The following is a 13,638-nucleotide window of genomic DNA, read 5'->3' as shown; positions in this document are numbered from 1 at the left end:
CTAGGAACCCCACGGTTCACGTTTCTGACCCGAAGACTAACTTCGTTTTTTCGGTGCCCATTTCGGCGCCGGAGGAAACTTCGTCTGGCTCGCGTGCGGCGGGCTTGACCGCTACCACGTCCGTTTCAACCCCGGTACCTGTGCCGGAGGCTGGCACTCTTGTGGCTAGCCTTTTGTCCTCTTTGATTCCAGAAATTCGGACTCTCGTGCGTACAGAGATGGCGCGGACGGACCCTGTTTCCAGCTCTGCCTCCCTCCCGGGGGTGTGCGACCCTCGGTCGTTGGCTTCCTGTGTTCCTGTTGTTTCCGGATCGCCTGTCCAGCCTGCAGGCGTTTCTCTTCTCGGCCGGCGCTCGGTGACTCCCGCTTGCGGGAGTGCACCTGAGCAGGTCCCTTTTGGGATACGGTCGCCGCAAGGTATGTGCTCGCAGCAGCCGTACGCGGCAGCTGCACTTCCAGTTCCTGGAAGTAGTGGTTCACTGGACAGCGGACAGACCATGGTCCCTGCCGGTTTGAGCTACGACTTACGTAAGCAGTCGCTCGCGGCAGCTTCCCTTCCGGCTCCGGCCGGAAGTAGTGGTTCATTGGACAGCGGACAGACCATGGTCCCTGCCGGTGTGCGCTACGAATTACGTAAGCAGTCGCTCGCGGCAGCTTCCCTTCCGGCTCCGGCCGGAAGTAGTGGTTCACTGGACAGCGGACAGACCATGGTCCCTGCCGGTTTGAGCTACGAACTACGTAAGCAGTCGTTTGCGGCAGCTTCTCTTCCGGCTCAGGCCGGAAGTGTTGGTTCACTGGTATGCGGACAGACCATGGTCCCTTCCGGTTTGAGCTTTGCCCAGTTTCAGCAGCCGTTTCCGGCAGCTGCCCTTCCTGCCTTGGCGGGAAGTGTGGGTCCAGCCGTTCGTGCACAGTCCTCTGTCACTTCCGGTTCCGGCCTAGGGCTCCCGGGTTGTAGCTGGCAGACTCCACAGCCATGGCATAGCTATGCGGTGGCGTCTGCTCTTACAGCTCCTCCCGGTTCTTCCGGTTCGGTTCACGCTGCGTCCGTTGGGATGCCGGTGGATTTCGAATTCGGTCGTCCTCCTGGGCATTCGGGCTTTCAGCCTCTGTTGGGTCAGCAGCAGCCACCCACTCCGGTGGTGACTGCTAGCTCCTCCCTATTTAAAGTTTCCGGTTCGGTTCCCGCTGCTTCCGTTGTGTCGCCGGTGAATTTCGAATACGGTGGTTCTCCTGGGCATACAGGCTTTTTGCCTCTGTTGGGACAGCAGCAGCCACCCACTTCGGTGGTGGCCGCTAGCTCCTCTCGTCAGCTGCCTTCGGTTGTTGGTGACTCTCATCTTCCTCTTAGTCAGGGGTGCGAGTTTCATCGATGGCCAACAGGATGGGCGTTCGGCTTACGGCCTTCCCTCGCAGCGTCATTTGTCGGGTTCTTTTGGCTCTGAGCCGTCCCCTTAAGGTGGCGTTTCGGACTTCGGGTCCGTGTACGAGGAGCAGCTGCCTTCGGCGGCTCTGGCCAGCTTCCGAATTTACGTCAGCAGTCGTTCGCGGCAGCCGCTTCCAGCACCGGCCGGAAGTAGAGGTTCACTTGCTAGTGCACAGACTACTGTCACGTCTGGTTCGAGCCTTGTCCTATGACAGCGGTCGCCCGCGACAGCTGTTCTTCCGGTTCCGACCGGAAGTGTAGGTTCACTGGTTAGTGCACAGGCTACTGTCACGTCCGGTTCGAGCCTTGCCTTACGTCGGCAGTCGTACGCGACAGCGGCACTTCCGGTTCACGGAAGTAGTGCCTCGTTGGAAGGTGGACAAATAATGATCCCATCCTGCTTGAGCTGCGCTATACGTAAGCAGTCGTCCGCGACAGCTTCTATTCCGGCTCCGGCTGGAAATGTTAGTTCATCGGTGTGTGGGCAGCCCATGGCCTTTTCCGGTTTGAGCTTTGCCCTTTGCACGGCAGCCATTTCCGGCAGCTTCGCTTCCGGCCTTGGCAGGAGGGTAGGTCAAGCGGGTAGTGCACAGGTTACTGTCACTTCCGGTTCTGGCCTACGGCCTACCTTTGGGTTCCGAGCTTCAGCTCGTAGGTGGCTCAGCACCAGCTTTGGCATAGCGCTGCTGTTGCTGCCGCACTTCCGGCTCCTCCCGGATTTTCCGGTTCAGTTCCCGCTGCTTCCGTTTGGTCACCGGTGAATTTCGAACAAGGCTTGCCCTATGGGCATACAGGCTTCTTGCCTCTGTCGGGACAGCAGCATCCACACACTCCGGTGGTGGCCGCTAGCTCCTCTCTCCCACTTTCCTTGGTTTTTGATTCCTCTCATCCTCCCCTCAGTTAGGGAATGAGCACAATCGATTGCCAACAGGAAGGACTTCGGTTGGCAAAGAGGAAGCAGCTACTTCTGGTTCGAAGAATCGCCCTTTGTAGCTTTTCACCTTTTTGCCTTTTCGCCGAGCCCCCCTCTTCGACAGGGGGTGGCCTCCGGCGTCAGTTTCGTTGCTGGTTCCTCAGGGTTCAGCTTCGGAGCTGGCATCGGAATGCCTTGCCGCTCCTGCGCAGGCTTCCTCCTTCGTGCCCTTAGCGGACCAGAGGAAGTTGCCTTGGCCAAGGTCGTCTCGTAGCCGCCTGTTGGCCTTTCCCCGTCCGCGTGCACCGTTTCCGGTCACGCCGGAACTTCTTTCGCTTCTTACGAAGCCGTTGAGGAAGGATTCGGTTCTGCCGCTCTATGGGCAGAATCTCCTATTCTCTGAGGAAGGGGGCTGACAACTTTTGGAACTCAGTTCCATTTCCGAGACTCTCCTGCGGGCGCTTTCTCGCGCTTTGGCAGATTCCTTGGCGCCCTTTCCCCTTAGTAAAGGGCAGGACGCGGAGGAAGTGTCTCACTCCTCTCCACACTTACAAGGGTGGACCAGGCACAGATGAGGCTGTCCTCTCTGCACTATTTCCATGCGGTCTCGTGCGGAAGGGACTTGTTTCTTGCCCACTCCCGGTTTTCTGAGGAGTCGACAAGGAACATTCTCAGTTCGTCATCCTTGGTGGACGGTCTCTCTCCGGCAGCCTGGCCTCTCATGCCAGAAGCAGGGGATTGAGACCAACAGAGAACAGCGGTTCCCTTCTTTTGAGCTTCAATTTGAAAGCAGCAAAAGCAGGCCGCTCCTAAGCAGGCTATACCTAAGCGGACTCAGCCTAAGCGGCCTACGTCCTCAGCTCAGGTGAGATTGTTTCTTTCACAGCCGTCATAGGTACGCTGGGTTTTTGAAACAACAGCCGGCCTTAGGGCTTCGGGGTTTTAGCCTCGGCGGGAGCAACAGCCATTTCATCCGTTGGAGTTTGTGGTTGTTGCTTTCCTTGTGCTTGTGGCTTCGGGCTTCGACATTCTTTCTCTTTCCCAGCGTATGGGTGCTGAGAGGTCGATTTCCGTTTAAAGGGGGGTTTCTGCCTTTGGGCTTCCCCGTTTTCTCTTTGCCACGAGCTTCTGGACTCGGTCCAGGTTTGTCTTTTGCCGAGTCTGACTTTGTCTTTCTCTAGCGATCAGACGCGTTCTGGTGTTTCGTCCAAACTTAAGGTTCACTTGAGTTGGCCTCGGAAGTAACATTCAGATTTTCCTGAGGGTGCATTGTCTGGGCAATGCATGTTTGAGAAGTCATTCTTGGCTTGTCACTTTTTCTCAGGTTTTTTGGCTACTCCTCCCCTTTTGGGCAGAGGTCTAGCTAATGTTCCAGTTTTCTCGGTGCTGGCCTCTAGGCCAGCATCTTTTTCGGCGGCCGAAACTTTTGGTTTCTTACTGTGCCTGTGTACTTTGAGTACTTTGCTGCGATGGCCGGCCTACGGGCAGCAAGGCTCTCGGCCTTAGCCTGTGTTATAGTCTCCTGCCTGTCGTGTTGCGACTTTGGCAATTGGTTCTTGTGACTGCGGATTTCGTCTCTTCCTCTTCTCCATCATGCTTGCATGATGTGAGTTGGGACGATTTCTGCCGGGTTGGGCTTCCGGCCTGGTCACCCCTTCTTCACTTGCAACTATGACTATTACTGAGAACTCTGGTCTCGGGAGGCTGACGGCTGGTTCGCTTCACGGTTTTCCGTCTTTCTTACCAGCTTCGTCCTTTCTGTTTCGGGTTTTTTGATTCATTTTCAATTACCTACAAGCAGTCTGCTCTGCGATCACGCTGGCTTTTGTCATTTTGTTTCCGGTCTCCGGTCACATTAGGATTTGGCCACTGCGGGTCCGCATTTGCGGTGCTTAGGCACTACCTTAGGTCGCTTCGTCCCCTTTTTTACCCCTCTCTCTGCTTGCGCAGGGATGGGCATGGGACGACTGGTGACCGTCTCCCTTGAGTTTTGCTCATTGAGGTGGACCCTGGTACTTGATACTCAGGCGTCTCTCTCTTTCCGGTTTGGAGTTTGGTCACTCTTCCGGAGCTGACTGTTCTCTCAACGGCCTTTGGGCCTCACTCCATCCCAAAGTTTTCTTACTTTGGCATGTTTGCCTTATGGTCTCCGTGAGGGTCGGTCCTTTTCAGGGCTTAGCCGGCAACCTTACGCACGGATCTTTTCCAGGCCATTAGCATTTCCTTCCATTTAAGGGGGGGGGGGGGCAGCTTGTCCTTCCCTCTACTTGGTCGGGTTTATCCAAGACTGGGGTCCTTTTCCGGACTGTTTTTACGGTTCAGAAGATTGGAAGAAGTGCTGGGCACAGCTTACTGGCTCTCTGAGGTTGTCTTTCGCATTTCTTGCCTGAGAGACATCTCGGCTGTCAATCAGGGTGGTTCTCGGTCCGTTTCTGTCCTTTGGCAGTGGGCCAGTTCCTGGCAAGGGTTTAGAGTGAGTCAGTGGTTGCTTTCTCACGGGATCCTTTCCTGACTTTTGGCAGTGGGCCAGTTTCTTGGCAAGGGATTTTCTTGCCCTCCGCCTTGTCATAGCTTATGCTATCTTTCCCTCGGCTCGGCCCGAGCTCTTTTCCAGGGCCTGGGCCTCCTCCTTGGCCTTTTTGGCCTATGGGGTTTGGATGATGTCCTGCGCACAGCTTCTGGCGCTAGGATTTTGTCTTATCAGGTTCTGCAGACATTGCTGCCCTCTGTCAGGATGGGTCTCGGCCCATTCCTTCCTTGGCGGCAGCTGGCTTTTGTCTCTCCAGAACTTTAGAGTGAGTTTGAACTTTTTGATCTTACCCACCACCTTGTTGGAGTTATCTGCTAATATGTGACTCGGAGTAAGAATATGTAATTTAATCGAAAATTTTTAATTAAATTTTCATTTGATTAATATACTTACCCGAGTCACATAGGTAATTCCCTCCCACCTTCCCCGCTTTTAGTTTCTTTGTATTCTAGAAGTCGAATGAGGGTGTCTCGTATTTGGTACGAGATCTGTGGCGTGATGCACGCTACGGGAGGCAACCCAGGGTAGCAAGCTTGCTACTTTTTTGCTTGGGTTGCTTCCCTTATACTATAGACGGGATAGCGTTTTTCAGTCTACCTAGCATCTCGACTGCGTCAATGCTAATATGTGACTCGGGTAAGTATATTAATCAAATGAAAATTTAATTAAAAATTTTCGAATATCCCATGTTATCCACTGTAAATCTATAATCGGATTCAGAACTTTTTTCTTTCTTTTTTACTTGTTGTACAGCAGTGGAGCTTGGAGCAGGAGCAAGAGAAGGAGAAAGCCGAACGGTTGATCAGACTGCAGCAGTACCGACAGGGAACGTGGGAGCTAAACTTTGACTTGGGATCGTTTGAGCGTTGGCGACAGATAGGGCTGGCCCAGGGTCTGGGCAGCGACACGGACATTGCCTGCTTCCTCATGCTGCAGTAAGTTGTCCTTTATGCTCATACCAAATAACAACCACGTTTAATTCTGAAATCTAGCTTTTCCAGTGCACCCTCAGCCCCAACCCCGATCCCCCTACACACATAAGACATGGTCTTGAAGGGTTTTCCTCTTCTTTGTCTTGTTCCTGACCTTTTGTTCCCTCAGGGTTACCTTGTGTTGAGAGTTTGGCATGCCAAATGGTGTTCTTTTTACCCTGCCATGCGGGCAGCATGACAGCCATCTGCAAGGGTTCTTAGGGCAAAGCACACTTTAGTACGGGGTCTACACAAAAGTTCTGTTAGGAAAAGAACTCGCCAGTATCTTAAGCAAATGAGCCAGAACGCTGTTTTCAGATCTGAGAAACAAAGGGATGTAAGAGCTCTAAGTCAAAATGCATACCACGTGTGCAACAAGAGCAAGTGAGAGTTATGTGGATCCAATCTCCTGGCACCTGAGAAAATTCATAACAAGCATTGAAATGAACAAGTGACCTCCATCCTCTTGGGTTCCGCATAACTCTCACTTGTTCCACATTGTGTATGCATTTAGAGCGCTTACTTCCCTTTGTGTCTCATTACTCACCAGTAGTTAGCTGTTATTTTGTTCAGTCAAGTCAAGAGGAGTCATGTTGTCATGACTCCTCAGCGTGCTGCATTTAGGGCTGTCTAAGTAAAACTGAGCTGGTCCGACAGCGTTGAAGAATGGACACAGATCAGCTTCCCTGAACTCCTGTCGACGGCCCCCAACAGAAATGCCTGGAGAAGGGTCTCTGCCTCCTCAGCGACTGTCCCAGACTGATGATGATGATGATGATGATGATGATGATGATGATGATGATGATGAAGTAAAACTTTATGAAGTCAAAATACAAATTGTTTATGCCTCAGCTGCGAAAGGACGCAGATGGACATTTATCTCTTGTTTTATTATTTCAGCTATGAAAAAACAAAGAACCAGAGTGAAGCCCACAACAGCGACGTCTGCACGTGCCGCAGATGTGGAACCAAGTTGACTCATTCTTGCCACAAATGTGAGAGTGTTACACGTGACGTCAGCTACGCACAGCCACAGGAGAATACAGGGAAAACAGTGAAAACAAGGGAAGACGCTGGAAATGAGATGTTGATGACACTGCAAGATTACTGGAATGAAGGGGAGGCTCAGGTGAAGGTTTGTGCATATTTTCTTTAAAAGAAATTTTAACTTTTAATCAGACCTGGGAACCCATACGATTTCGCCGTATTTTGTACGCATGATTGTCGAGAATACGCTCAGTACGGTCAGTGGGGAAAAAATACGACGAGAAAAATTCCTAGACTACTTTTCTTCACAAGCCCATCCTGAAGCCGATCCAGTATTTTGGCACATGATTACGTCACTATATTAGCCGCTGTCAAAAAAAATATAATAGGATCGTGTCAATCAATCAAAACAACCAGGCAAACGAGAGTACGGTATTTGGAGAAATCGGCTCTGAGAATAAACAAGTGAAACAAAGAAGAAAAGTGAAAAAGTTTGAAGAAAAATATCACACACACACACACAATTTGTAACCAACACACACATGTAGTCCCGCCCGGAATAAGCTTTTTTGGGATGATTTACGACTTTTGCGCACATTTCGAGCAGACGAAAACACAACATGGCGGCTCTCGCTCCTCCAACTATCGCGAGACACAAACAAACGAAATCTCGCGCGTGCGAGATCCTGATACATCCGGTGTTTCTCTGTACGCTTGTCACGACGACTTGTTGACAAACAAAGATTCGCGAATGAAAGAGAAAAGCGCCGAGTCTTGAGTAGAGAGCTAATAAAGTACCGGTAATCGCTAATCGAGCGAAATGAAAATCCGCGGCGACTTCCATTAGGTGAATGCTATTCAAGTTTAGAAAACCATTTAGCCGCATCTTTTTATAAGCCGCAATGCGATTTTTTTTTTTAAGTCGCGGCTTGTAGTCCGTCAAATACGGTACAGTTTTTTTCAGTAAAAATTGAAAAAAGCATTTGTTTTAAATGTATAGGTAAACTTCATTAACGGTGTGAGGGACGCGCCTGAGGCATGTTTTAATCATGGATGTGCAAACGCTGTGTGGAGTACGCTCATTTTTTTGAAAATACACCAAGTTTGTTTGAGAATACTCAAAGTGCAAAACAGGGGTTCCCAGGTCTGTTTAATAATAAAGGTCCTTTATCTGGTCAGACACATAGAAATTATGATGGAAGTTTATGGTATCTCTCTCTCTCTCTCTCTCTATTTCTCTCACACACTCAACCACACACACACACACACACATACACACAGGTTCACACACTCACCACACAAACTGTTTTTGTCACACACACACACACACACGCACTTTCATGTAGTCACTGGTTTAGGTAGTCATTTTCAACATGTTCTCCACACAGCACCACAATCCCGGAGAGAAGGATGAACAGCAAGGGGAGCTGTCATGCTCTGTGTGCAGTGCAACATTCACTCGTGCCACCTCACTCAAAGTCCACATGCGAAAGCATACAGGTAAAAGAATGTCACAATTTATGTCTTGTCATGTTTGTAATTCAACAATAAAAAAACCCAAAGAATCTTAACCCTTAGGCTGGTTGTCTTTAAGTATACTGTCACCTGGTTGTCACGACATATGTCGCGCTACTGGCTCAGTCTGTTTGGTCGGTTCCGATTACCTCCCATGGATGCAAAAACGTATATGACCGTTTTTCTTTATTTTTCTGTCTGTTAATTCACCAGTGGCTATGTAACATATGTTACAGAATTGCACCAGTGTAAGGGTTAAAACAGTTTCTGCACTTCCCAGACTTTATTCATGACAGTAAATGTGTTTGATTTTGAGATTATTTTGGTGTGTTCCGTGTCAGTGATCCCTGCAGGTTATGCCACGCTTTTATTTAGAGTTTTTATACAATAAATGTAAATGACGGTTAAAACTAGTAGAAGTTACCAGTTCCCACTTTACTTTCTGGTATTTCAGATTTTAATCAGTATATTATTGTTAATTTTCAGTTATTGCAAAAAACAAAACAAAACATTGTGTGTTTGTTTGTGTGTGTGATGTAACTATTTGTCCTTTGGTGTCTTTACGTCTTTTTCTTGAAGTACCTCTATATGTCCTTTCTGTCTTCACGTCTGTACTTGGCTAGTCTTATGACTTGACATGGAGAAGGACTTTCTGTAAGTATGCACATAGATCATGTTGCAAATTCCAAAGGGGGGGGGGGGGGGGAGACTTAATTATTTCTTATATTGTGTATCCACACAGTCATCCTTCTCTTGATTGTGCAGGTGAAAGACCGTACATTTGCAACACCTGTGGGGCCATGTTCTCACATGCATCCAGCCTCAGCGTTCACAAGCGTTCGCACACTGGCGTCAAACCGTACGTGTGTGAACAGTGTGGGGCAGCCTTTTCTGTGGGCTCGGTGCTCAAACAGCACATGAGAAAACACAGCGGTGAGAAACCTTTCCGGTGCAAACTGTGCCCTGCGTCGTTCACACAGTCTACCAAACTCACCATCCACATGCGGAGGCACACAGGTATACACCATGTTAGAGTGTCCAAAAAAGTATGAAAGTCATGGGTAGCAGAATATGATTTTTGTCATTTTCAACCCAGAATTAATCTTTCATTTTTTGTGGAACCGCCCTCCCCCTTTTTTTAGACCTCGAACAAATCTGAGCCAATTACGTCTTGAAAGCAAGGGAGTCTTAATGTGGGGTAATTTACTGATGGGATTAACAGGACATCTGAAAAACTAGGGTTTCAAAAAGAGTGTTCTTAAACCTGGGGATGTGATGGGATGAAATGTACTTAAAATGGGGGTTCCACAGTATAATTCAGTCATTGCAGCGGTTACAAGTTGTGCCAATGTGCAGATGGAAAACTAAGGAGTTTTGGTTGACGAGCTGATTTTGTGAGAGGGAAGGACGGCTGTATTAATCAAGACCCGTTACCATCTTGTGTACGTGTAGGCTAAATGCGTCACGATATGAAATAAAAAGAATAGCTGGATTAGTTAAAACCATCTCTGTTTCAATGATGTGTGCAGGTGTGCGGCCCTATCAGTGTGAGCACTGTGGAGCAGCGTTCACCAGCTCCCACGCACTCAACATCCATCTTCGTTCACACAGCGGCGACAAACCATATGTGTGTCAAGACTGCGGCAAAGGCTTCTCTCAGTCGGCACACCTGACAGTCCACAGTAGGATTCACACAGGCGACAGACCGTTTAAATGCAAAGACTGTGACGCTGCGTTTCTTGACTCTACACACTTGCGACGTCATGTGCAAACACACACAGCAGAAAAGTCTCACCAATGCCAGGAGTGTGGGGCATCTTTCTCCACCGCGTTTGCCTTACGCCGCCATTCATGGTCGCACACAGTTTACGAGAAACCATACAAGTGTGATGGATGCCTTAGGACATTCACAACTAATTTTTGCTTGAAGAGACACACAGAGAAAGGGAGATGTACACCAAGAGAGGATGTTGCTCGGTTACAAATTCTGCCTGACGACCAACTTGAAATTGCCAGCACTGTACATTTTGTTTCTAGTTCTGGAGATTCATCTTTTGAGCCAAGCTGTAGTGCAGCATTGACACAGTTATGAATATATACAAGACCGAAGTTGTATCCATTTAACTATGAGGGTGGGCACAGGTATAATGTTCACCGTCGATGCCCGTGTTTAACTGCTTGCTTCCCTTTACATAATAAACCGACCATAGAGCGTTGTCCCAAACTAAGTCTTCAAAATCTCCAAAACCGTTTGGCATTCTAGGAAGGAAAATGCTTTTATGCAATGATGTCAGTGCATTTTGGCGATTAGTTAATCCAATTAGGAGGAACCAGACAACATAATGTCTGTCACACTTGAAAATAATGCTATTTAAGTTTACTTTCCAAACTGATACAAAGTAACCATGAAGTCACTTGTAATATTCAAAGCTAAATTTTTTATTTTCAACTCAGAGAATTGTGTGCCTGGTTGGCTCAATCTGTAGAGCGATCGGCCACCAATTGGTTACTCGGCGGTCACAAGTTTGAATCTCTGAACTGGCAAGAATATTTTTCAACCTTCTTTTTTTTACTTTTTCAACTTTTTCTGAACTTGTAATTCTTGTATTTTATCCATTTTTACATTTAGTCAAGTTTTGACTAAATGTTTTAACATAGAGGGGGAATCGAGACGAGGGGCATGGTGTGTGTGTGTGTCTGTCTGTCTCTGTGTGTGTGTGTGTAGAGCGATTCAGACTAAACTACTGGACCAATCTTTATGAAATTTTACATGAGAGTTCCTGGGAATGATATCCCCGGACATTTTTTTAATTTTTTCGATAAATACCTTTGATGACGTCATATCCGGCTTTTTGTAAAAGTTGAGGCGGCACAGTCACACCCTCATTTTTCAATCAAATTGATTGAGATTTTGGCAAAGCAATCTTCGACGAAGGCCGGACTTTGGTATTGCATTTCAGCTTGGTGGCTTAAAAAATAATTAATGAATTTGGGGCGGGGATATAGCTCAGTTGGTAGCGCGCTGGGTTTGTATTCAGTTGGCCGCTGTCAGCGCGAGTTCGATCCCAGATTCGGCGGAAATTTATTTCACAGAGTCAACTTTGTGTGCAGACTCTCTTCGGTGTCCGAACCACCCCCCATGTATACTACATTGGGTGTGCACGTTAAAGATCTCACGATTGACAAAAGGGTCTTTCCTGGCAAAATTGCTTAGGCACAGTTAATAATTGTCTACCATACCCGTGTGACTTGGAATAAGGCCGTGAAAGGTAAATATGCGCCGACATGGCTGCAATCTACTGGCCGTATAAAATTTCATCTCACACGGCATCACTGCAGAGCGCCTAGAACTGTACCCACGGAATATGCGCGATATAAGCGTCATTGATTGATTGATTGATTAACCTTTGCCGTGCTTCCTGGGTTCACCTGTACCCAGAGACACACTAAAATCATTGTAACTCTGGAACCATTAAAGGTATCGTTTTGAAATTTTAAGTATCTCTCACACACCTAATTTGCTCTCTGTCTGCAAATTTTTAGTGTGTACATGACAAAACATTAAAATTAATTGATTATGATAATTTACATAAACACTACCGATGGCGCGGGTTCACACAAACCCATACTTTTAAAGAGTAGTAGTGATTGTAACTATCCCTCTGCCGACGGCGCGGGTTCTGCTACACCCATAATTACCAAAGCGGCGGAACAGTGTCTGTCTGCCTGTTTGTCTCCAAGAGACTGTCTGTCTCTCTGTCTGTCTGTCCGTATCTCTCTGTCTGTCTGTCTGTTGTCAGTTGCTCTGTCTGTTTGTCTGTCTATCCGTCTATCCGTCTATCTGACTGTGTCTATCTGACTGTCTGTCTGTCTCTCTCTCTGTCTCTCTCTCTCTCTGTCTCTCTCTCTCTGTCTCTCTCTCTGTCTCTCTCTCTTAGTCTCTCTCTCTTAGTCTCTCTCTCTGTCTCTCTTTCTTAGTCTCTCTCTCTCTCTCTCTTTCTTAGTCTCTCTCTCTCTCTTTCTTAGTCTCTCTCTCTCTCTTTAGCTCTTTCTTAGTCTCTCTCTCTCTCTTTCTTAGTCTCTCTCTCTTAGTTTCTCTCTCTCTCTCTCTTTCTTAGTCTCTCTCTCTCTCTTTCTTAGTCTCTCTCTCTCTTTCTTAATCTCTCTCTCTTTCTTTGTCTCTCTCTCTCTTTCTTAGTCCCTCTATCTCTCTTTCTTAGTCTCTCTCTCTCTCTTTCCTAGTCTCTCTCTCTCTTTCTTAGTCTCTCTCTCTCTCTTTCTTAGTCTCTCTCTTTCTTAGTCTCTCTCTCTCTCTTAGTCTCTCTCTCTCTCTTTCTTAGTCTCTCTCTCTCTCTCTTAGTCTCTCTCTCTTTCTTAGTCTCTCTTTCTCTCTCTCTTTCTTAGTCTCTCTCTCTCTTTCTTAGTCTCTCCCCCTCTCTCTTTCTTAGTCTCTCTCTCTCTCTCTTTCTTAGTCTCTCTCTCTCTCTCTCTTTCTTAGTCTCTCTCTCTCTCTTTCTAAAGTCTCTCTCTCTCTATCTTAGTCTCTCTCTCTCTTTCTTAGTCTCTCTCTCTCTCTCTTTCTTAGTCTCTCTCTCTCTCTTAGTCTCTCTCTCTCTCTTTCTTAGTCTCTCTCTCTCTCTCTCTCTCTCTCTTAGTCTCTCTCTCTTTCTTAGTCTCTCTTTCTCTCTCTTTCTCTCTCTCTTGCTTAGTCTCTCTCTCTCTCTTTCTTCGTCTCTCTCTCTCTCTCTCTGTTTCTTAGTCTCTCTCTCTCTCTTTATTAGTCTCTCTCTCTCTGTCTTAGTCTCTCTCTCTCTCTTTCTTAGTCTCTCTCTCTCTCTTTCTTAGTCTCTCTCTTTCTTAGTCTCTCTCTCTCTTTCTTAGTCTCTCTCTCTCTCTTTATTTGTCTCTCTCTCTATCTTTCTTAGTCTCTCTCTCTATCTTTCTTAGTCTCTCTCTCTCTCTCTCTTTCTTAGTCTCTCTCTCTTTCTTAGTCTCTCTCTCTTTCTTAGTCTCTCTCTCTCTCTCTTTCTTAGTCTCTCTCTCTCTCTCTTTCTTAGTCTCTCTCTCTCTCTTTCTTAGTCTCTCTCTCTCTCTTTCTTAGTCTCTCTCTCTCTCTTTCTTAGTCTCTCTCTCTCTCTTTCTTAGTCTCTCTCTCTCTCTTTCTTAGTCTCTCTCTCTCTTTCTTAGTCTCTCTCTCTCTCTTTCTTAGTCTCTCTCTCTCTTTATTTGTTTCTCTCTCTATCTTTCTTAGTCTCTCTCTCTCTTTCTTAGTCTCTCTCTCTCTCTCTTTCTTAGT

At 47.4% G+C, this 13,638-nt stretch overlaps 1 protein-coding gene across 3 annotated transcripts in view; it reads left to right on the top strand.

The window, feature by feature from the left end:
• The window catches only part of LOC138952782 (uncharacterized), a 29,440-nt gene extending 17,485 nt beyond the window's left edge, over window positions 1–11,955 (top strand). Inside the window, exons 14-18 of one of the 3 annotated variants that reach the window (XM_070324516.1) lie at window positions 5,626–5,804; window positions 6,741–6,975; window positions 8,216–8,327; window positions 9,108–9,359; window positions 9,872–11,955. In XM_070324516.1, coding sequence (XP_070180617.1) covers window positions 5,626–5,804; window positions 6,741–6,975; window positions 8,216–8,327; window positions 9,108–9,359; window positions 9,872–10,434 — 1,341 coding nt within the window. In that variant the 3' untranslated portion in view covers window positions 10,435–11,955. Of the gene's footprint in view, window positions 1–5,622; window positions 5,805–6,740; window positions 6,976–8,215; window positions 8,328–9,107; window positions 9,360–9,871 lie in introns of all 3 variants that reach the window. The other 2 variants (XM_070324517.1, XM_070324515.1) reach the window with 2 other exon arrangements.
• The last annotated feature ends 1,683 nt before the right edge of the window (window positions 11,956–13,638 follow it).

This window comes from Littorina saxatilis, linkage group LG17 (genome assembly GCF_037325665.1).
Source record: "Littorina saxatilis isolate snail1 linkage group LG17, US_GU_Lsax_2.0, whole genome shotgun sequence".
Lineage (NCBI taxonomy): Eukaryota > Metazoa > Mollusca > Gastropoda > Littorinimorpha > Littorinidae > Littorina > Littorina saxatilis.
Note: the sequence above shows the minus strand (reverse complement) of the source record. Positions and strands in the feature narration are given on the sequence as shown.